Source organism: Hoplias malabaricus, chromosome Y, assembly GCF_029633855.1.
Source record: "Hoplias malabaricus isolate fHopMal1 chromosome Y, fHopMal1.hap1, whole genome shotgun sequence".
In the NCBI taxonomy this organism is placed as follows: Eukaryota; Metazoa; Chordata; class Actinopteri; order Characiformes; family Erythrinidae; genus Hoplias; species Hoplias malabaricus.
The window spans coordinates 82,427,115-82,452,125 of record NC_089820.1 but is presented as its reverse complement, the minus strand read 5'-3'; the positions used below and the strand labels follow the sequence as shown (position 1 = coordinate 82,452,125).

The 25,011-nt window shown below is 33.3% G+C and overlaps 1 protein-coding gene across 1 annotated transcript; it reads right to left on the bottom strand.

Moving 5' to 3' along the window:
* Positions 1-281: 281 nt before the first annotated feature.
* On the bottom strand, positions 282-21,379 carry LOC136678564 (integumentary mucin C.1-like). Its single transcript, XM_066656608.1, has 31 exons — positions 21,271-21,379; positions 19,980-20,033; positions 18,562-18,591; positions 16,623-16,652; positions 14,725-14,754; positions 12,697-12,750; positions 10,905-10,952; positions 10,505-10,555; positions 10,122-10,175; positions 9,285-9,335; positions 8,632-8,680; positions 8,434-8,484; positions 8,046-8,099; positions 7,583-7,633; positions 7,195-7,248; positions 6,732-6,782; positions 6,344-6,397; positions 5,881-5,960; positions 5,492-5,545; positions 5,031-5,078; positions 4,638-4,700; positions 4,181-4,228; positions 3,782-3,832; positions 3,394-3,447; positions 2,826-2,888; positions 2,382-2,432; positions 1,983-2,033; positions 1,600-1,653; positions 1,151-1,201; positions 754-804; positions 282-421 (listed from the first exon to the last, which is right to left on the bottom strand). Exons 1-31 carry the CDS (start codon positions 21,329-21,331, stop codon positions 366-368), a joined length of 1,602 nt encoding a protein of 533 aa, XP_066512705.1. The 5' UTR covers positions 21,332-21,379; the 3' UTR covers positions 282-365.
* Positions 21,380-25,011: the final 3,632 nt, after the last annotated feature.

Genomic DNA, 25,011 nt, shown 5'->3' with positions numbered 1-25,011 from the left:
AAAAAAAAAAAACATTTAACAAACCCAAAGGATTCATCCTTAGTTTAGCAATAACACTATTTTAGTGGTGAAAAATATATGAACCAGAGATACCGGTGCAGACCTTATGGTACCTAAACACTGTTATACCTTTTTGTTTTGTTGACCTCAGTGTCCGAAATGTATAGATAGGTAAAACAATATCAGTGCATCAGATATCTTACGGAAAGTATGTTATATATGTCCCAAATATAAAAGTAACAAACTATATAGGAAATGGAATATTATTTCTATTGATTTATGCACTTGAATGTTGAGTAATAAACATTTTATATTCATATTGCACTGTAACACTGTGTTCCAACTATTAAATGTACTTTTAAATTTTAGAACTTACTAGTAGTAGTAGTTATTGTTGTAGGTGTGTCTGTTGTGAATGTAGCTGAGAAATTGTGAGGAAAAAAAAAGATGTTTAACAAAAACCCATAGGTTAGCAATAACACTATTTTAGGGAAGAAAAACATGAACAAATTTATAGGAGATATCGGGACAGATTGTGTTGTACTTAAACACTTTCATTGCTTTCTGTTTTGTTGACATCAGTCTCTGAAATGTAGAATTTTTGGTGTGATTTTTTGGGAATTATTCTAAAACAGGAATAACAGACTTTAATTTTTTTTTGTTCAATAAACTCTTATGAACAAGAACTTTGTCTGAAGTTATATAATGTTGTTTTGACACTGTAAATGAATATAATGAGGTTTAAGAACTTACTAGTACTAGTCGTTGTTGTAGGTGCCTCAGTAGTAACACCTGTTGATGTAGCTGGGAGATTGAAAAACATAAAGAAGACACTTAACAAACCAATTACACTGTATGTTGGGGGAGAAAATGGATGAACAAATTCACCAAAGGTAACAACATAGTTTTGCAATAAATAAACACTATCATTGCTTATTGTTTAATTGACATCTGTGTCTCAGGTCTGGAAATACAGTGCTTTCTAGTATGAGCATCAGCTGTAAATATAAAATGTAGTTTGTCATGAGACAAGATGAATTTCAAATTGTAAAGTGGTATACACTATGTGCACTATAACATTATATATACCTAACATTATGCTGTATGAGGCCTATAACATTTTCATTTACAGTTACATTTTAGAACTTACTAGTAGTAGTCATTGTTGTAGGTGTGTCTGTTGTCTCTGCTGTTGATGCAGCTGAGAAAATGATAAAAAAAAAAAAAAAAAAAAACATTTAACAAACCCAAAGAATTCATTCTTAGTTTAGCAATAACACTATTTTAGCGAAGAAAAACATATGAACAGGAGATACTGGGACAGATTGTATGGTAACTAAACACTGTTATTCCTTTTTGTTTTGTTGACCTCAGTTTCCAAAATGTATAGACAGATAAAACATTATCAGTGCTTCACATAATTTACAGAAAGTATGTTATATATGTCCCAAAAATAAATGTAACAAACTATATAGGAAATGGAATATTATTTCTATTGATTTATGCACTTGAATGTTGAGTAATAAACATTTTATATTCATATTGCACTGTAACACTGTGTTCCAACTATTAAATGTGTTTTTAAATTTTAGAACTTACTAGTAGTAGTAGTTATTGTTGTAGGTGTGTCTGTTGTCTCTGTTGTGAATGTAGCTGAAAAATTGTGAGAAAAAAAAATGTTTCACAAAAACCCATTGTTTAGCAATAACACTATTTTAGGGAATAAAACATGACCAAATTTACAGGAGATATCGGGACAGATTGTGTTGTACTTAAACACTTTCATTACTTTCTGTTTTGTTGACATCAGTCTCTGAAATGTAGAATTTTTGGTGTGATTTTTTGGGAATTATTCTAAAACAGGAATAACAGACTTTAATTTTCTTTTTGTTCAATTTACTCTTATGAACAAGAACTTTGTCTGAAGTTATATAATGTTGTTTTGACACTGTAAAGGAATATAATGAGGTTTAAGAACTTACTAGTACTAGTCGTTGTTGTAGGTGTCTCAGTAGTAACACCTGTTGATGTAGCTGGGAAATTGAAAAACATGAAGAAGACACTTAACAAACCAATTACATTGTATGTTAGGGGGAGAAAATGGATGAACAAATTTACAGAAAGTAACAGCATAGCTTTTGTAATAAATAAACACTATCATTGCTTATTGTTTATTTGACATCAGTGTCTCAGGTCTGGAAGTACAGTGCTTTCTAGTACGAGCATCAGCTGTAAATATCAAATGTAGTTTGTCATGAGACAAGATGAATTTCAAATTGTAAAGTGGTATACACTATGTGCACTATAACATTATATGTACCTAACATTATGCTGTATGAGGCCTATAACATTTTCATTTACAGTTACATTTTAGAACTTACTAGTAGTAGTCATTGTTGTAGGTGTGTCTGTTGTCTCTGCTGTTGATGCAGCTGAGAAATTGATAAAAAAAAAAAAAAAACATTTAACAAATCCAAAGAATTCATTCTTAGTTTAGCAATAACACTATTTTAGCAAAGAAAAACATATGAACAGGAGATACTGGGACAGATCGTATGGTAACTAAATACTGTTATTCCTTTTTGTTTTGTTGACCTCAGTTTCCAAAATGTATAGACAGATAAAACATTATCAGTGCTTCACATATCTTACAGAAAGTATGTTATATATGTCCCAAATATAAATGTAACAAACTATATAGGAAATGGAATATTATTTCTATTGATTTATGCACTTGAATGTTGAGTAATAAACATTTTATATTCATATTGCACTGTAACACTGTGTTCCAACTATTAAATGTGTTTTTAAATTTAAGAACTTACTAGTAGTAGTACTTATTGTTGTAGGTGTGTCTGTTGTCTCTGTTGTCTCTGTTGTGAATGTAGCTGAACAATTGTGAGAAAAAAAAAAGTTTCACAAAAACCTAAAAGTTAGCAATAGCCGTATCTTAGGGAAGAAAAACATGAACCAATTCACAGGTGATACCGGAACAGATTGTGTTGTGTATAAACACTTTCATCGCTTTTTGTTTTGATGACATCAGTCTCTGAAATGTAGAATTTTTGGTGTGTTTTTTTGGGAATTAATATGAACAAATTCACAGGAGATAACGGGACAGATGGTGTGGTACCTAAACACTTATTCTTTTTGTTTTGTTGGCCTCATTTTCCGAAATGTATAGACAGATAGAACAATATCAGTGCTTCACATATCTTACAGAATGTATGTTATATATGTCCCAAATATAAAAGTAACAAACTATTTATGAAGTGGAATATTTGTTCTGTTGATTTATGCACTTAAATGTCGAGTAATAAACACTTTATAATCATATTGCATTATAACACTTTGTTCCAACTATAAAAAATACTTTTAAATTTTAGAACTTACTAGTAGTAGTAGTTATTGTTGTAGGTGTGTCTGTTGTCTCTGTTGTGAATGTAGCTGAGAAATTGTGAGAAAGAAAAAAATGATGTTTAACAAAAACCCAATGGTTAGCAATAACACTATTTTAGGGAAGAAAAACATGAACAAATTCACAAGAGATACCAGGACAGATTGTGTTGTACTTAAACACTTTCATCGCATTTTGTTTTGTTGACCTCAGTCTCTGAAATGTAGAATTTTTGGTGTGTTTTTATGGGAATTATTCTAAAACAGGAATAGCAGACTTTTAATTTACTATATGTTCAATAAACTCTTATGAACAAGAACTTTGTCTGAAGTTATATAATGTGGCTTTGACACTAAATTAATGTAATAAGGTTTAAGAGCTTACAAGCAGTAGTCGTTGTTGTAGGTGTCACAGTAGGAGGAGCTGGTGATGTAGCTGGGAAATTGAAAAACATAAAGAAGATACTTAACAAACCAATTACATTGTATGTTAGGGGGAGAAAATGGATGAACAAATTCACAGAAGGTAACAGCATAGCTTTTGTAGTAAATACACGCTATCATTGCTTATTGTTTATTTGACATCTGTGTCTCAGGTCTGGGAGTGCAGTGTTTGCCAGTACGAGCATCAGCTAAAAGTATAAAATGTAGTTTGTCATGAGACAAAATGAATTTGAAACTGTAAAATGGTATACACTATATGCAGTATAACATCATATTTACCTAACATTATGCTGTATGTGGCCTATAACATTTTTATTTAAAGTTACATTTTAGAACTTACTAGTAGTTGTCGTTGTAGGTGTGTCTGTTGTCTCTGTTGTTGATGCAGCTGACAAATTGATAAAAAAAAAAAAATAAATAAAAAAAACATTTAATAAACCCAAAGAATTCGTTCTTAGTTTAGCAATAACATCATTATAGGGGAGAAAAAAAATATGAACAAATTCACAGGAGATAACGGGACAGATGGTGTGGTACCTAAACACTTATTCTTTTTGTTTTGTTGGCCTCATTTTCCGAAATGTATAGACAGATAGAACAATATCAGTGCTTCACATATCTTACAGAATGTATGTTATATATGTCCCAAATATAAAAGTAACAAACTATTTATGAAGTGGAATATTTGTTCTGTTGATGTATGCACTTAAATGTCGAGTAATAAACACTTTATAATCATATTGCATTATAACACTTTGTTCCAACTATAAAAAATACTTTTAAATTTTAGAACTTACTAGTAGTAGTAGTTATTGTTGTAGGTGTGTCTGTTGTCTCTGTTGTCACTGTTGTGAATGTAGCTGAAAAATTGTGAGAAAAAAAATGTTTCACAAAAACCTAAAGGTTAGCAATAGCAGTATTTTAGGGAAGAAAAACATGAACACATTCACAGGAGATACCGGGACAGATTGTCTTGTGTATAAACACTTTCATCGCTTTTTGTTTTGATGACATCAGTCTCTGAAATGTAGAATTTTTGGTGTGTTTTTTTGGGAATTATTCTAAAACAGGAATAACAGACTTTTAATTTACTATTTGTTCAATAAATTCTTATGAACAAAAACTTTGTCTGAAGTTAAATGATGTGGCTTTGACACTGTAAATGAAGGTAATCAGGTTCAAGAGCTTACTAGTAGTAGTCGTTGTAGGTGTCACAGCAGGAGGCGCTGGTGATATAGCTGGGAAATTGATAAACATAAAGAAGACACTTAACAAGCCATTTACACTGTATGTTAGGGGGAGAAAAATGGATGAACAAATTCACAGAAGGAAACAGCATAGCTTTGGTTGTAAATACATGCTATCATTGCTTATTGTTTATTTGACATCTGTGTCTCAGGTCTGGGAGTGCAGTGTTTGCCAGTACGAGCATCAGCTAAAAGTATAAAACGTAGTTTGTCATGAGACAAAATGAATTTGAAACTGTAAAATGGTATACACTATATGCAGTAAAACATCATATTTACCTAACATTATGCTATATGCGGCCTATAACATTTTGTGAATGTCGAGTAATAAACACTTTATTTTCATATTGCAAAATAACACTGTGTTCCAACTATTAAATGTACTATTTAATTTTAGAACTTACTAGTAGTAGTAGTTATTGTTGTAGGTGTGTCTGTTGTCTCTGTTGTGAATGTAGCTGAGAAATTGTGAGAAAGAAAAAAAATGATGTTTAACAAAAACCCAATGGTTAGCAATAACACTATTTTAGGGAAGAAAAACATGAACAAATTCACAGGAGATACCAGGACAGATTGTGTTGTACTTAAACACTTTCATCGCTTTTTGTTTTGTTGACCTCAGTCTCTGAAATGTAGAATTTTTGGTGTGTTTTTATGGGAATTATTCTAAAACAGGAATAGCAGACTTTTAATTTACTATATGTTCAATAAACTCTTATGAACAAGAACTTTGTCTGAAGTTATATAATGTGGATTTGACACTAAATTAATGTAATGAGGTTTAAGAGCTTACAAGCAGTAGTCGTTGTTGTAGGTGTCACAGTAGGAGGAGCTGGTGATGTAGCTGGGAAATTGAAAAACATAAAGAAGATACTTAACAAACCAATTACATTGTATGTTAGGGGGAGAAAATGGATGAACAAATTCACAGAAGGTAACAGCATAGCTTTTGTAGTAAATACACGCTATCATTGCTTATTGTTTATTTGACATCTGTGTCTCAGGTCTGGGAGTGCAGTGTTTGCCAGTACGAGCATCAGCTAAAAGTATAAAATGTAGTTTGTCATGAGACAAAATGAATTTGAAACTGTAAAATGGTATACACTATATGCAGTAAAACATCATATTTACCTAACATTATGCTGTATGTGGCCTATAACATTTTTTGAATGTCGAGTAATAAACACTTTATTTTCATATTGCAAAATAACACTGTGTTCCAACTATTAAATGTACTATTTAATTTTAGAACTTACTAGTAGTAGTAGTTATTGTTGTAGGTGTGTCTGTTGTCTCTGTTGTGAATGTAGCTGAGAAATTGTGAGAAAGAAAAAAATGATGTTTAACAAAAACCCAATGGTTAGCAATAACACTATTTTAGGGAAGAAAAACATGAACAAATTCACAAGAGATACCAGGACAGATTGTGTTGTACTTAAACACTTTCATCGCATTTTGTTTTGTTGACCTCAGTCTCTGAAATGTAGAATTTTTGGTGTGTTTTTATGGGAATTATTCTAAAACAGGAATAGCAGACTTTTAATTTACTATATGTTCAATAAACTCTTATGAACAAGAACTTTGTCTGAAGTTATATAATGTGGCTTTGACACTAAAATAATGTAATGAGGTTTAAGAGCTTACAAGCAGTAGTCGTTGTTGTAGGTGTCACAGTAGGAGGAGCTGGTGATGTAGCTGGGAAATTGAAAAACATAAAGAAGATACTTAACAAACCAATTACATTGTATGTTAGGGGGAGAAAATGGATGAACAAATTCACAGAAGGTAACAGCATAGCTTTTGTAGTAAATACACGCTATCATTGCTTATTGTTTATTTGACATCTGTGTCTCAGGTCTGGGAGTGCAGTGTTTGCCAGTACGAGCATCAGCTAAAAGTATAAAATGTAGTTTGTCATGAGACAAAATGAATTTGAAACTGTAAAATGGTATACACTATATGCAGTAAAACATCATATTTACCTAACATTATGCTGTATGTGGCCTATAACATTTTTTGAATGTCGAGTAATAAACACTTTATTTTCATATTGCAAAATAACACTGTGTTCCAACTATTAAATGTACTATTTAATTTTAGAACTTACTAGTAGTAGTAGTTATTGTTGTAGGTGTGTCTGTTGTCTCTGTTGTGAATGTAGCTGAGAAATTGTGAGAAAGAAAAAAATGATGTTTAACAAAAACCCAATGGTTAGCAATAACACTATTTTAGGGAAGAAAAACATGAACAAATTCACAAGAGATACCAGGACAGATTGTGTTGTACTTAAACACTTTCATCGCATTTTGTTTTGTTGACCTCAGTCTCTGAAATGTAGAATTTTTGGTGTGTTTTTATGGGAATTATTCTAAAACAGGAATAGCAGACTTTTAATTTACTATATGTTCAATAAACTCTTATGAACAAGAACTTTGTCTGAAGTTATATAATGTGGCTTTGACACTAAAATAATGTAATGAGGTTTAAGAGCTTACAAGCAGTAGTCGTTGTTGTAGGTGTCACAGTAGGAGGAGCTGGTGATGTAGCTGGGAAATTGAAAAACATAAAGAAGATACTTAACAAACCAATTACATTGTATGTTAGGGGGAGAAAATGGATGAACAAATTCACAGAAGGTAACAGCATAGCTTTTGTAGTAAATACACGCTATCATTGCTTATTGTTTATTTGACATCTGTGTCTCAGGTCTGGGAGTGCAGTGTTTGCCAGTACGAGCATCAGCTAAAAGTATAAAATGTAGTTTGTCATGAGACAAAATGAATTTGAAACTGTAAAATGGTATACACTATATGCAGTAAAACATCATATTTACCTAACATTATGCTGTATGTGGCCTATAACATTTTTTGAATGTCGAGTAATAAACACTTTATTTTCATATTGCAAAATAACACTGTGTTCCAACTATTAAATGTACTATTTAATTTTAGAACTTACTAGTAGTAGTAGTTATTGTTGTAGGTGTGTCTGTTGTCTCTGTTGTGAATGTAGCTGAGAAATTGTGAGAAAGAAAAAAATGATGTTTAACAAAAACCCAATGGTTAGCAATAACACTATTTTAGGGAAGAAAAACATGAACAAATTCACAAGAGATACCAGGACAGATTGTGTTGTACTTAAACACTTTCATCGCATTTTGTTTTGTTGACCTCAGTCTCTGAAATGTAGAATTTTTGGTGTGTTTTTATGGGAATTATTCTAAAACAGGAATAGCAGACTTTTAATTTACTATATGTTCAATAAACTCTTATGAACAAGAACTTTGTCTGAAGTTATATAATGTGGCTTTGACACTAAATTAATGTAATGAGGTTTAAGAGCTTACAAGCAGTAGTCGTTGTTGTAGGTGTCACAGTAGGAGGAGCTGGTGATGTAGCTGGGAAATTGAAAAACATAAAGAAGATACTTAACAAACCAATTACATTGTATGTTAGGGGGAGAAAATGGATGAACAAATTCACAGAAGGTAACAGCATAGCTTTTGTAGTAAATACACGCTATCATTGCTTATTGTTTATTTGACATCTGTGTCTCAGGTCTGGGAGTGCAGTGTTTGCCAGTACGAGCATCAGCTAAAAGTATAAAATGTAGTTTGTCATGAGACAAAATGAATTTGAAACTGTAAAATGGTATACACTATATGCAGTAAAACATCATATTTACCTAACATTATGCTGTATGTGGCCTATAACATTTTTTGAATGTCGAGTAATAAACACTTTATTTTCATATTGCAAAATAACACTGTGTTCCAACTATTAAATGTACTATTTAATTTTAGAACTTACTAGTAGTAGTAGTTATTGTTGTAGGTGTGTCTGTTGTCTCTGTTGTGAATGTAGCTGAGAAATTGTGAGAAAGAAAAAAATGATGTTTAACAAAAACCCAATGGTTAGCAATAACACTATTTTAGGGAAGAAAAACATGAACAAATTCACAAGAGATACCAGGACAGATTGTGTTGTACTTAAACACTTTCATCGCATTTTGTTTTGTTGACCTCAGTCTCTGAAATGTAGAATTTTTGGTGTGTTTTTATGGGAATTATTCTAAAACAGGAATAGCAGACTTTTAATTTACTATATGTTCAATAAACTCTTATGAACAAGAACTTTGTCTGAAGTTATATAATGTGGCTTTGACACTAAAATAATGTAATGAGGTTTAAGAGCTTACAAGCAGTAGTCGTTGTTGTAGGTGTCACAGTAGGAGGAGCTGGTGATGTAGCTGGGAAATTGAAAAACATAAAGAAGATACTTAACAAACCAATTACATTGTATGTTAGGGGGAGAAAATGGATGAACAAATTCACAGAAGGTAACAGCATAGCTTTTGTAGTAAATACACGCTATCATTGCTTATTGTTTATTTGACATCTGTGTCTCAGGTCTGGAAGTACAGTGCTTGCCAGTACGAGCATCAGCTGTAAATATAAAATGTAGTTTGTCATGAGACAAGATGAATTTGAAATTGCAAAGTGGTATACACTATGTGCACTATAACATTATATGTACCTAACATTATGCTGTATGTGGCCTATAACATTTTCATTTACAGTTACATTTTAGAGCTTTCTAGTAGTAGTCATTGTTGTAGGTGTGTCTGTTGTCTCTGCTGTCTGTGCTGTTAATGAATCTGACAAATTGACTAAAAAAAAGAAGTTTAACAAACCCAAATATTAATTCTTAGTTTAGCAATAACACGAACATACAAAAAAATTCACAGGGGATACCGTGACAGATCTTGTGTTACCTAAACACATATTTCTTTTTGTTTAGTTGACCTCAGTGTCCGAAATATATAGACAAATAGAACAATATCAGTGCTTCACATATCGTAGAGAAATTATGTTATATATGAATCAAATATAAAAGTAATAACCCATATAGGAAATGGAATATTATTTCTATTGATTTATGCACGTGAATGTTGAGTAATAAACACTTTATTTTCATATTGCACTATAAAATTGCATTCCAAATATTAAATGTACTTTTAAATTTTAGAACTTACTAGTAGTAGTAGTTATTGTTGTAGGTGTGTCTGTTGTCTCTGTTGTGAATGTAGCTGAGAAATTGTGAGGAAAAAAAAGATGTTTAACAAAATGCAAAGGTTATCAATAACAATATTTTAGGGGAGACAAGCATGAACAAGTTCACAGGAGGTACCAGGACAGATTGTGTTGTACCTAAACACTCTCATCTCTTTTTATTTTGTTGACATCAGTCTCTGACATGTAGATTTTTTGTGTTTTTTTGGAAATTATTCTAAAACAGGAATATGAGTCTTTTTATTTACTATTTGTTCAATAACCTCTCATGAACAATAACTTTGTCTGAAGTTGAATAATGTGGCTTTGAAACTGTAAATGAATGTAATGAGGTTTAAGAGCTTACAAGCAGTAGTCGTTGTTGTAGGTGTCTCAGTAGGAGGAGCTGGTGATATAGCTGGGAAATTGAAAAACATAAAGAAGACACTTAACAAACCAATTACACTGTATGTTAGGGGGAGAAAAATGGATGAACAAATTCACAGAGGGTAACAGCATAGCCTTTGTTGTAAATACACGCTATCATTGCTTATTGTTTATTTGACATCTGTTTCTCAGGTCTGGGAGTACAGTGTTTGCCAGTATGAGGATCAGCTGTAAATATAAAATGTAGTTTGTCTTGAGACAAGATGAATTTGAAATTGTAAAGTGGTATACACTATGTGCACTATAACATTATATGTACCTAACATTATGCTATATGTGGCCTATACCATTTTCATTTACAGTTACATTTTAGAACTTACTAATAGTCGTTGTTGTAGGTGTGTCTGTTGTCTCTGCTATTGATGCAGCTGAGAAATTGATAAAAATACATTTAACAAACTCAAAGAATTCATTCTTAGTTTAGCAATAACACTATTTTAGGGGAGAAAAACATATGAACAAATTCACAGGAGATACCGGGGCAGATCGTGTGGTACCCAAACACTTATTTCTTTTTGTTTTGTTGACCTCAGTGTCCGAAATGTATAGATGGATATAACAATATCAGTTCTTCACATATCTTATAGAACGTATGTTATAAATGTCCCAAATATAAAAGTAACAAACTATATTGGAAATGGAATATTCTTTCTATTGTTTTATCCTCTTGAATGTTGAGTAATAAACACCTTATTTTCATATTGCACTAAAACATATTGCACTAAATTTCATATTGCACTAAAACACTGTGTTCCAAATATTAAATGTACAGTTAAATTTAAGAACTTTAATTAAAGAAATTTAAGAAATGTAGTAGTTATTGTTGTAGGTGTGTCTGTTGTCTCTGCTATTAATATTCCTGAGGAATTGTGAGAAAAATAAAGATGTTTAACAAAAACCCAAAGGTTAGCAATAACACTTTTTTAGGGAAAAAAAAAAACATTACCAAATTTACAGGAGATACCGGGACTATTCATATTGCACTGTAAAATTGCGTTCCAAATATTAAATGTACAGTTAAATTTTAGAGAAATGGATGAACAAATTCACAATGTATCAGGATAGGCTGTGTAGTAGACAAACTCTATCATAAATGCTATCATTAAGTATTGTTTATTTGACATCTGCATCTCAGATCTGGTAGTACAATGCTTGCCAAGAAAACATTACTTGACTAATAAAAAAAAAACAAAACAAAAACAAAACAACACAAACATAAAACACATAAATTATTACTTTAGTAATTACTTTTTATGTAACTGAAGAAAAATTATCTAATCTAAACTCTGACCTGGTGTACCCTCCCATGCATCATGAAGCACAGTATTTGCCAACACAAGCTTATGATTAGCTGATATAATGAATTAGCATTATTTAACAACTTTTGGAATTTAGTTTGAAATGAGGTGTTGTAGGCTTTAAATTGTTAAGAGCACTGAATATTATACACTTTAAAAGCATATGTCTTTAAAAGCAACACATTCTGTCTTTAACTGGGCAAATCATTGTGTAGAAAACATTTCAGTGCAAAATGAGTCAAAATATTTGATACTGTTCATAGTGTTCATTAATGAATAATGAATTTTGTGTTAATTTAACAGTGATTATCTTAAATAAGAAAAGAAGAATAATAAAAATATAAGAACATTATTAAATAAAATTACATAAGAAATAAATACACCTCTGTCAATTAATTATTAGCATTTACATTTTTTGTTACTGAAGAAACACTGTGTTGAGCATACATTCATTTATTGTCTGTAAACTCTTATTCAGGCCCTGGAGCTGTGTGACAGTGACACTACCTGTTGTGACACAGTGTTAACTAGACATGTAATTTCACCAGAGCCACGTCTGCATTCAAACTTGTATTGTATTTTTGTTTTTTGCTTATACCCTGTAAATTACAACGGGCCTCATGCCTGGAAACACAGAGTTCAACAAAAAAAAGGCATTTCAACCAAATCTAACATGAAGCAAGCTTTTAATTTAATGTGTAGAATACTGAATATTAATTTAACCTAATGAACTTTAATATTAGAAGTGTGTTGTGAATATGTATGCCCTGTAACAGTTTTTTTTATTATTACTATATTAAAATTTGGATCATACCTGTAGTAATGTTGTCTGAAGTAATTACTGTACTTGTAGTCACTGTTGTATTGTCTAATAAAAGAAAAAGAGAGAAAAAAACAACAACACATCAATTATTACCTTAGTAATAAGTACTGTGTAAGAGAAGAAAAAAATTCTGATCCAAACCTGGTCCTCCTCCCACGCATCAATAACATAAAGTTTGCCAACACAAGCTTATGGTTAACTGATATATTAGAATTGCATTTGTTTAATTGAATTATGGAATTTAGTTTGAAGTGAGGTGAGGTGAGCTTGATATTGTTTAAAGTGCTGAATATTAGACATCCTCTAAAGTCATATGCTTTTAAAAGTGATTTTGTCGAAAACACTTCCATTGAAAATTTGTCAAAATGGTTGATAGTGCTCATAGTGTGTATTTACGGCTACAAATGTTACTTTAAACACTGATTATGTTAAATATCAGTATAACAGTACAACAATATAAAAAAAAGTCTTGAAGTGGGAAACATGCTAATGTGTTGTTACATAACACATCATTTTTAAGGGTGTTTTTTTTTATCGTTTTTATGACCTTGTTTCTTAACTTTCGAGTAGGAGTTGGTGTTGTAGTTGTCTCTGTAGTCAATAACACTAATGTATTTGAGAAGTTGATAAAAAAAAATGAGAACAATTCCATTAAATACTTATTATAATGATTAAAATGCAGAAACAAAAATCCATAATTAAATTCAGCTTATAAACTGTTAGTACAAAGTCCTGTAACAACTACATACAGTTAGATTTTAGAACTTATATTAATGTCCCTGAATTGGAAAAAGTTAAGAAATTAAATTCCATAAACTATTTTAACAATCAGATGAAGACACTGACACATTTTTAATGTGATTTATGTTAGAACTTGAGGAATACGTTTATTTTGATAGAAATCTATTCATTTCAACGAGCAGTGTTGGCACAAGCTGGAATTCTGCTGAATATGTGCTGCCCTCTACTGGCGAATTACTGTACGTGTACGTGTAGTATACTCCTGTAGTCCATCTGTAACAGTACATCACTGACCATGAAGTGGCACTTTTAGTTCTAGGACTAAAGGACCGACACAAACAGTACTATAGCAGATAAGCTTTAGTGGGTGGATGGGCTGCCCAGTCTATGGAGCAGTGTAGTTTATTCAGAGGTTACACATTACAAATTCATACTGCAATATACTTGAGAGAATGTAATGAGCAACATTTAACTTCTATTATGTTTTTCCTCACTGTAAAAAGTCTATATCTTCCTCCACTCCCAATAATTTAAACAGATCACTGCTTGTGATCTTCTAGCAGAATTTCTTCAAAAACTGGGGTTAGAACAACTGACCTTAAAAGTGAACTTTATCTGAACTCTGGCCAAGATTCGAACACACAGCAAATTCTCCAGTGTTAACAACATGTTAATAGACAACACTATTAATGTTAATGTCTTAACACAGAGAGTGTTACATAATTACACTAACCGTGTTAATCTAACACTAATAGTGTTGATTTAACACTGGTGAATTTGATGTGTATGTTGTAGTACCAGCTCCTTATAGTGAGGCAATAAAAAAAAAGCATGCAGGTGTCATGTATGCATTTGAAATATTAATATCCAGCCCATTACTTTTTACAGTCTATTTTAATAAAACAAGTTTAAATTTTGTATGCATTTTCTTGAGATGCATTTATTTATACTGCTTTGAGTACAACTATTGATTTTGCCACTACCCCTGGGCATCATACACAAATATGTAACATATTAACTTACTAAACGCATCTCTTTTACAAAAACATGCTTTTTTTTTTTTTACAACGATGTCTGATATGCTTCCAGCAAGGCTTGGTGTTGTAGATGTCCCTGTAGTCAATGGCAATGGTGTATTTAACAAGTTGATTTAAAACAAATAATACCAATACTATTTAAGTACAATTAAAACACTAAAAACTACAACCCATAATTAAGTTCAGTTTGTTAGTGTAAATGTCCAATGGTAACTTCTTTGAGTTAGATTTCAGAACTCACCAGGTGGTGTTGTTGAAATTATTTCAATCCCTGAAAAAAAAAAAAAAAAAAAAAAAAAAAGATAAATTAAAATAACAAGGAGATGAAGATGTTGAAACATTTGTGGATGTGACTTCTGTTCAAACTCGAGGAGTACATTTATTTTGTTATGAATTGACTAGCTGGATCCTGCTGCTATAGAGAGTGGATGAATTCTGCATGTGTGCTGCCCTCTTCTGGTGAGTTTCTGTACATGTTAGTCAGTGTTACTTCTGTAATTACAGAATTATGTATTTATAGTCACTACACGAGTTATACTCCCATAGTCCATCTGTAACCACACCATCAGTAAATACACCACCTGTTCATTTTCATTGCAGGTAATGTTAATGTATATTCACACAGAAATTAGAGACACAATTTAAAGTGGAATCTATAACTCCTCTTATAATCAGAACCTCCTGGAGCCCTGTGTTTTATGACAAAAGTTACAAGAACAACAGCAACAATATTTATGTGGAAACCTGCTCACCTAACATTCACTCACCTTCATTCACTAATCAGCCACAACATTAATGATTTGTTATTTTAACACTCATTGACCATTTGACACATCCACTGACCAGACCATTCTAAGACTAGAGGACCATCACAGACAGTGCAGCAACAGAAAAGCTTTGGTTCCACAAAGAGAATCAAAGGAGTATGTGTGTCTAATAGAATGGACAGTGAGTGAACACAGTGTGTAAAAACTCCAGCAGCATGGCTGTACGTAATGCACTCGTACCAGTGGAACACATATTAACAGGCCACAGACATGGCAGTGTCACGGCAGCACTAGGAATGAACCACCTTTCTGTAGGGGCTTTGACCATTGAAAAACAGTGAGAAAAGGGCTAACAAAGTATGCACAGCAACAGACAGACAACAATTTGAAAATGTTGAATTACAAAATACACCTTTAGTGGAAGTGGAACTGAGAGTGGTTAGTTCTAAGACCAACAATATCAAGCTGCAAATTTGTATTTAAGGCTGTTTTCCCCCTGTGATTCTTTCTTATCTTTGCTCTAATTTGTAACACAATATCTGAAGATAGTTTATGTACTTAATATATTTCTATTCCCGAGGTCTGTTTATGAAAGTGCTTTTAGCTTTTCTATACCTTCTATGGTACAAATCAACTTGCAGATCAGAATCCTAATTACAAATAGTATCATCGTTATAGTCCTGAATTCATTGGTAAGTATTTGTAGCATAGTAAGGGTCAGCATTGTAAGGGAAACAGAATGAGGATTAAGCTTAGGGAAGCACACAACATTAGACCAGTGACAGTCCTTAGGCAAGAGTCCAAACACTCCATTTGAATGTCTCTAACACTAATATCAACAACTAATAGTGTTGATTTAACACTGGTGAATGTGATGTGTATGTTGTAGTACCCGCTCCTTATGGTGCGGCAATAAAAAAAAAGCATGCAAGTGTCATGTATGCATTTGAAATATTAATATCCAGCCCATTACTTTTTACAGTCTATTTTAATGAAACAAGTTTAAATGTTGTATGCATTTTCTAGAGATGCATTTATTTATACTGCTTTGAGTACAACTATTGATTTTGCCACTACCCCTGGGCATTATACACAAATATATAACATATTAACTTACTAAACACATCTCTTTTACAAATACATGCTTTTTTTTTTTTTACAACGATGTCTGATATGCTTCCAGCAAGGCTTGGTGTTGTAGATGGCCCTGTAGTCAATGGCAATGGTGTATTTAACAAGTTGATTTAAAACAAATAATATCAGTACTATTTAAGTACAATTAAAACACTAAAAACTACAACCCATAATTAAGTTCAGTTTGTTAGTGTAAATGTCCAATGGTAACTTCTTTGAGTTAGATTTAAGAACTTACCAGATGGTGTTGTTGAAATTATTTCATTCCCTGAAAAAAAAAAAAAAAAAAAAGATTAAATAAGAAATTGAAATAACAAGGAGATGAAGATGTTGAAACATTTGTGGATGTGACTTCTGTTCAAACTTGAGGAGTACATTTATTTTGTTATGAATTCATTTATTTCAACAAGAAGTGTTGGCACTAGCTGGATCCTGCTGCTATAGAGAGTGGAAGAATTCTGCATGTGTGCTGCCCTCTTCTGGTGAGTTTCTGTACATGTTAGTCAGTGTTACTTCTGTAATTACAGAATTATATATTTATAGTCACTACACTAGTACGTGTAAATTGTAAAACTGAACTTGATAAACATCAGCTATACTCCCATAGTCCATCTGTAACCACACCATCAGTAAATACACCACCTGTTCATTTTCATTGCAGGTAATGTTAATGTATATTCACACAGAAATTAGAGACACAATTTAAAGTGGAATCTATAACTTCTCTTATAATCAGAACCTCCTGGAGCCCTGTGTTTTATGACAAAATTTACAACAACAACAACCTGCTCACCTAACATTCACTCACCTTCATTCACTAATCAGCCACAACATTAATGATTTGTTATTTTAACACTCATTGACCATTTGACTCATCCACTGACCAGACCATTCTAAGACTAGAGGACCATCACAGACAGTGCAGCAATAGAAAAGCTTTGGTTCCACAAAGTGAATCAAAGGAGTATGTGTGTCTAATAGAATGGACAGTGAGTGAACACAGTGTGTAAAAACTCCAGCAGCACGACTGTATCTAATGCACTCGTACCAGTGCAACACATATTAACAGGCCACAGACATGGCAGTGTCACGGCAGCACTAGGAATGAACCACCTTTCTGTAGGGGCTTTGACCATTGAAAAACAGTGAGAAAAGGGCTAACAAAGTATGCACAGCAACATATAGACTACAATTTGAAAATTCTGAATTACAAAATACACCTATAGTGGAAGTGGAACTGAGAGTGGTTAGTTCTAAGACCAACAATATCAAGCTGCACATTTGTATTTAAGGCTGTTTTCCCCCTGTGATTCTTTCTTATCTTTGCTCTAATTTGTAACACAATATCTGAAGATAGTTTATGTACTTAATATATTTCTATTCCCGAGGTCTGTTTATGAAAGTGCTTTTAGCTTTTCTATACCTTCTATGGTACAAATCAACTTGCAGATCAGAATCCTAATTACAGATAGCATCATCGTTATAGCCCTGAATTCATTGGTAAGCTTTTGTAGCATAGTAAGGGTCAGCATTGTGAGGGAAACAGAATGAGGATTAAGCTTAGGGAAGCACACAACATTAGACCAGTGACAGTCCTTAGGCAAGAGTCCAAACACTCCATTTGAATGTCTCTAACACTAATATCAACAACTAATAGTGTTGATTTAACACTGGTGAATTTGATGTGTATGTTGTAGTACCCGCTCCTTATAGTGCGGCAATAAAAAAAAGCATGCAGGTGTCATGTATGCATTTGAAATATTAATATCCAGCCCATTACTTTTTACAGTCTATTTTAATAAAACAAGTTTAAATGTTGTATGCATTTTCTTGAGATGCATTTATTTATACTGCTTTGAGTACAACTATTGATTTTGCCACTACCCCTGGGCATTATACACAAATATATAACATATTAACTTACTAAACACATCTCTTTTACAAATACATGCTTTTTTTTTTTACAACGATGTCTGATATGCTTCCAGCAAGGCTTGGTGTTGTAGATGGCCCTGTAGTCAATGGCACTGGTGTATTTAACAAGTTGATTTAAAACAAATAATACCAATACTATTTAAGTACAATTAAAACACTAAAAACTACAACCCATAATTAAGTTCAGTTTGTTAGTGTAAATGTCCAATGATAACTTCTTCGAGTTAGATTTCAGAACTTACCAGATGGCGTTGATGAAATTATTTCACTTGCTGAAAAAAAAAAAAAAAATAGATTATATAAGAAATTGAAATAACAAGGAGATGAAGATGTTGAAACATTTGTGGATGTGACTTCTCTTCAAACTCGAGGAGTACATTTATTTTGTTATGAATTCATTTATTTCAACAAGAAGTGCTGGCACTAGCTGGATCCTGCTGCTATAGAGAGTGGATGAATTCTGCATGTGTGCTGCCCTCTTCTGGTGAGTTTCTGTACATGTTAGTCAGTGTTACTTCTGTAATTACAGAATTATGTATTTATAGTCACTACACGAGTACATGTAAATTGTAAAACTGAACTTGATAAACATCAGCTATACTCCCATAGTCCATCTGTAACCACACCATCAGTAAATACACCACCTGTTCATTTTCATTGCAGGTAATGTTAATGTATATTCACACAGAAATTAGAGACACAGTTTAAAGTGGAATCTATAACTCCTCTTATAATCAGAACCTCCTGGAGCCCTGTGTTCTATGACAAAATTTACAACAACAACAGCAACAATATTTATGTGGAAACCTGCTCACCTAACATTCACTCACCTTCATTCACTAATCAGCCACAGCATTAATGATTTGTTATTTTAACACTCATTGACCATTTGACTCATCCACTGACCAGACCATTCTAAGACTAGAGGACCATCACAGACAGTGCAGCAACAGAAAAGCTTTGGTTCCACAAAGAGAATCAAAGGAGTATGTGTGTCTAATAGAATGGACAGTGAGTGAACACAATGTGTAAAAACTCCAGCAGCACGACTGTATCTAATGCACTCGTACCAGTGCAACACATATTAACAGGCCACAGACACGGCAGTGTCATGGCAACACTAGGAATTAACCACCACCCGAATGGCACTTTGTGGTATTTCTGTAGGAGCTTTGAACATTGAATAACAGTGAGAAAAGGGCTAACAAATATGCACAGCAACAGATAGACTACATTTGAAAATGTTGAATTACAAAATACACCTTTAGTGGAAGTGGAACTGAGAGTGATTAGTCTGAAAACAAACAATATCAAGCTGCACATTTGTATTTAAGGCTGTTTTCCCCCCTGTCATTCTTTCTTATCTTTGCAGTGACAGTGACACTACCTGTTGTGACACAGTGTTAACAAGACATGTAATTTCACCAGAGCCACGTCTGCATTCAAACAACAGGCCTCATGCCCAGAAACACAGTGTTCAACAAAAAAAAGGCATTTCAACCAAATCTAACATGAAGCATGCTTTTAATTTTGATGTGTAGAATACTGAATATTAATTTAACCTAATGAACTTTAATATTAGAAGTGTGTTGGGAATATGTATGCCCTGTAACAGATTTTTTTTTATATTTACTATATTATATTAAAATTTAGAACATACCTGTAGCCATCTCGCTTGTATTATTTACTGCATTTGTAGTCTCTGCTATATTGGCTAATAAAGGAAAAAGAAAAAGAAAAACCCATAAATTATTACATTAGTAATTACACTCCCACACATCACTAAACATAATGATTGCCAAAAGAAGCTTATTGTTAACTGATTTATTGGAATTGCCATTGTTTTATCTAATTATGGAATTTAGTTTGAAGTGAGGTAAGGTGAGCTTGATATTGTTTAAAGTGCTTTATCCTCTAAAGTCATATGCATTTAAAAGTCAAACACTTCAATGCAAAATGAGTCAAAATGGTTGATAGTGCTCATAGTGTTCATTTACGGGTAAAAAAAAAACGTGTTACTTTAAACACTGATTATGTTAAATATCAGTATAACAGTAAAACAATATAACAAAATAGTCTCGAAGTGGGAAACATGCTAATGTGTTGTTACATAACACATCACTTTTAAGAGTGTATTCATCGTTTTTATGACCTTGTTTCTTAACTTTTGAGTATGACTTGGTGTTGTAGTTGTCTCTGTAGTCCATGGCACTAATGTATTTGACAAATTGATTTAAAATAAATGAGAATAATCCCATTAAATAATGATTAAAATGCAAAAACAAAAATCCATGATTAAATTCAGCAGCACGGCTGTACCTAATGCACTCGTACCAGTGCAACACATATTAAAAGGCCACAGACATGGCAGTGTCACGGCAGCACTAGGAAGTAACCCCCACTCGAGTGACAATTTGTGGTGTTTCTGTAGGGGCTTTGAACATTGAAAAACAGTGAGAAAAGGGCACAGCAACAGATAGACTACAATTTGAAAATGTTGAATTACAAAATACACCTTTAGTGGAAGTGGAACTGAGAGAGGTTAGTTCTAAGACCAACAATATCAAGCTGCACATTTGTATTTAAGGCTGTGTATACTTAATATATTTCTTTTCCCGTGGTCTGTTTATGAAAGTGCTTTTAGCTTTTCTATACCTTCTATGGTACAAATCAACTTGTAGATCATAATCCTAATTACAAATAGTATCATCATTATAGCCCCGAATTCATCGGTAAGCTTTTGTAGCATAGTAAGGGTCAACATTGTATGGGAAACAGAATGAGGTTTAAGCTTAGGGAAACACACAACATTAGACCAGTGACAGTCCTTAGGCAAGAGTCCAAACAATCCATTTGAATGTCTCTAACACATTAGAAATCTGAAGTCACTCAAGGCATAAATGTGTGTAAAATTCCATAAGTAAAAATATAAATGAAGTGTGGATGCTTACTTGTCTGGCCCTCAGCTTTGATGAAAAGCAGCAGAAAAAGCCCAAACGGAGAGAGCCTCATGGTTCTGATCTACAGCCGACGTGTTAGTGTGACTGTGATTGTTCAATGAAAGCATATACTAAGCTTAGAGGAATGTGCCTCAGTGCTTTATTCTCTTTTACTTCCTGCTTCAAAGTGTCCTTATTTGAATTCAGGGCCATTGTCACCTGCAGCTTGACAGACAAGTTTCCCTAAGTCAGGGTGGTTTTGAACCATTATAATTAAGTGCCTTAATTTCCTTTGTTACCTTAAAAACGAAACCATTTATGTTCTGTTTGGAATGTGTTATGCAATTACCTCAAGGTAAATATAAAAAACAAACAAACAAAAACAAAACAATAAAAAGACAAATACCTTAATAAACATAAGTTGTAAAATGTAATGAACTGAAATGTGCATTTCTTGTGAGGAAAATGTCTTAAATGTTTTAATTGTCTATATTTAGAATCAGGTGCACCACATGTTTCAGTGTATCACTAAGGCGAGATCTAAAGAGGCCTCCAGAAAGAAGGTTATAGATTTATATGAATTATCTGGGCACATTAACAGAAGACATGTCTGGTGCAAACCAACACATGATTTAAGCACAAGAACCCCATATGATCTGTGAAGCACAGAGGTGGAAATGTCATGGTTAGGGCCTGTCAGGCTCTCCTTCATAGAATCTACTATGAATTCTTCACTGTATCAGAGGGTGTTTCAGGAAAATCTGTTCAAAAGCTGAAGTGTGAACGTGGCCCATGCAACATGAGCATGACAAAAAAAAACCCTTCCAGTAATTACACAAGGAATGGCACAAAAGAATGGAATGGCCTGGAATGGCCAAATCACAGGCCGAATCTCAATCCTACTGAGATGCTGTGGGGTGATCTGTATATTCAAGAAACATCTCAAACATCACATAGCTGAGAGAATTCTGCACGGAGGAATGTGACAAACAATCCCACAGTCGATGTTGGAGACTGATAGATGGTTACAGGGTGCATGTAATTGAGGTTATTTCAGCCAGAGGTGGAATACTAGTGATTAGGGCATAGAGTGTCCTTACTTTATCCTCACAAGAAATGTACATTTTGTTTTGTTACAGCTTATGTCTATAAGTAAATTCTTCAGGTTTATTTGTTTAGTTAAATAAGCTCCATTTCTCCATATTGTATAGCTTAGGTGCTACCACAATAGCATGGTAACTTGCCAGCCTTTTATTTTATACCCTATTAGATCTATGTTGATACTGCTCTGGTTACGACTCATGATCCTATATGACTAGAGTGAACAGGAACAGATTTACAGGTGAGATAACACACGTTTTTGCCTTTATTCCATGGATTACCTCAACCCCCATGCGGCAGGTGATGATTGTCTACGTAAAGATTAGATGTTGTTCATTGCTTAGCTGTGAAACTGCATATCTGTGTTTCTCTTCTTTGACCGAGAATGACACTTTTTAAGGAGACAGCTTTAAACTGAGTGGGATGTTTTGTTGTTTTATCTACATTCTTCAAAAAATTCACAAATTCATCATGATTAAATATAGAATTAGTGGTAACATTAATAGTTGTGTGATGTATTATGTCTGTCAGCTAAGCTTCTAGCAGGACTACAAACCCCAATTTATGTTTTTATTCTCTTAAAGCTTTATATATCTGACAAAATCACCAAGCACCAGTTATTTCCAATGCTTTCATTGCTTTTTTTAAACCCTGGAACAATATAGTGAAACTCTATACCCAGCAGGCTTTCTGTCTTTCAGTGATGAGGGGCTGCAGTATTTAAATAAACATCTCTCCAGGTCTGAGGTACAAGGTAAAACAGGCTTTTACCACGTAATCAATATTTTAAACAACTTCTGTCTGTTTGCACTTGTGCATTAATCTAGCTTTAAAATAATTCAGACTTAATTTTATATTTTCCTTTGTTTAAAGTAACACTAGCTAAGATTTGGTGATTTTGTTCCTGGGATCCCCTTACAGATGCACAGTTATAACACTGTCCTGAAACCATGAAGGGAGGTGAGTTCCTCCAGAAGTTACGTAGTGCAGTTTTTGCAGTCCTCAATAGCAATGGCAGAGTGTCTATTCTATTACAGGTCAGTGAAGTATCGCAATGATTTTGAGACTGCATTTTTAAAGTAAAAATTGTACTATAATTTAGTCTATTGTGTACAATGCGCCAGTTAGGCCGTGTACAATTTCCAATACACACACAAATACATTAATTCTTAATTACAAACCAGATTCCCAAAAAGTTGGGACACTAAACAAACTGTGAATAAAAACTGAATGCAATGATGTGGAGGCGCCAACATCTAATATTATATTCAGAATAGGACACAAATCACAGCTCAAAAGTTTAAACTGAGAGAATGTATAATTTTAAGGGGAAAATATGTTGTTTCAAAATTTCATAGCGTCAACAAATCCCAAAAAATTGGGACAAGGCCATTTTTTACCACTGTGTGGCATCCCCCCTTCTTCTTACAACACTCAACAGACGTCTGAGGACAAAGGAGACCAGTTTCTCAAGTTTAGAAATAGGAATGCTCTCCCATGATGTTGTGATTGCTGCAGAATGTAGTCTGGCATTATCTTGTTGAGAAATGCAGGGTCTTCCCTGAAAGAGATGACGTCTAGATGGGAGCATATGTTGTTCTAGAACCTGAACATAGTTCTCTGCATTAATGGTGCCTTTCCAGACATGCAAGCTGCCCATGCCACAAGCACTCATGCAACCCCATACCATCAGTGATGCAGGCTTCTGAACGGAGCGTTGATAACAGCTTGGGTTATCCTTGTCCTCTCTGGTCCGGATGACATGGCGTCCCAGTGTTCCATAAAGAACTTCAAATCGTGACTCATCTGACCACAGAACAGTCTTCCATTTTGCCACACTCCATTTTAAAAGACCCATGGCACAGTGCAAACATCTGAGCTTGTGGAGCTTGCTTAGAAATAGCTTCCTCTTTGCACTGTAGAGTTTCAGCTGGCGACGGCGGATGGCACGGTGGATTGTGTTCACTGACAATGCTTTCTGGAAATATTTCTGAGCCCATTCTGTTATTTCCTTTTTCCAGCCGCTTATTGCTACTTGTCCTTTTTTGGGATTTGTTGACACTGTGAAATTTTGAATCAACATATTTTTCCTTTAAAATGTTAAATTTACTCAGATTAAACTTCTGATCTGTCATCTATGTTCTATTACGAATAAAATATTGAAATTTGCCATCTCCACATCATTGCATTCAGTTTTTATTCACAATTTGTTTAGTGTCCCAACTTTTTTGGAATCCGGTTTGTACAAACAATAATATGGTGGCTTCTGCAGCGTACCATGGCCACTAAGTGTGGTTGTGATTTGTTTCACTTGTTGCACCCAGTTGTACAGCCAAGAGCCTAAATTCATTTTCACTGTCCCATGAGCTGAAGCATATATACTTTAAGAGTCTGTGGGAACAGAAGTCATTAGAAATATGAAACTAAAATGTTAACATTTCCACACAATTTTAGTGTTTTTAGTGAAAACATTATGGAACTGAGCCACTTTCAAGTTTTAAAGTCTATATAACTCATAAGATCTTAAAAATAAAAATCATAAGGTCCAGCTGTGCTCAAGTGTGAACCACTATAAAAGCTAAGTGTCTGAATAATAATGGTTCTCCTTTCCTCATTTTGACCTAAAACTTGCTGCTTTTAACTAGATTTGGC

Coding starts and splice junctions, on each gene's coding strand:
- LOC136678564 (XM_066656608.1), bottom strand. CDS start 21,331: ATGAGGCTCTCTCCGTTTGGGCTTTTTCTGCTGCTTTTCATCAAAGCT. Junction 4,229..4,637: donor AACAATAACTACTACTACTA/GTAAGTTCTAAA, acceptor TCAATTTGTCAG/CTGCATCAACAACAGAGACA. Junction 2,889..3,393: donor AACAATAACTACTACTACTA/GTAAGTTCTAAA, acceptor ACAATTGTTCAG/CTACATTCACAACAGAGACA.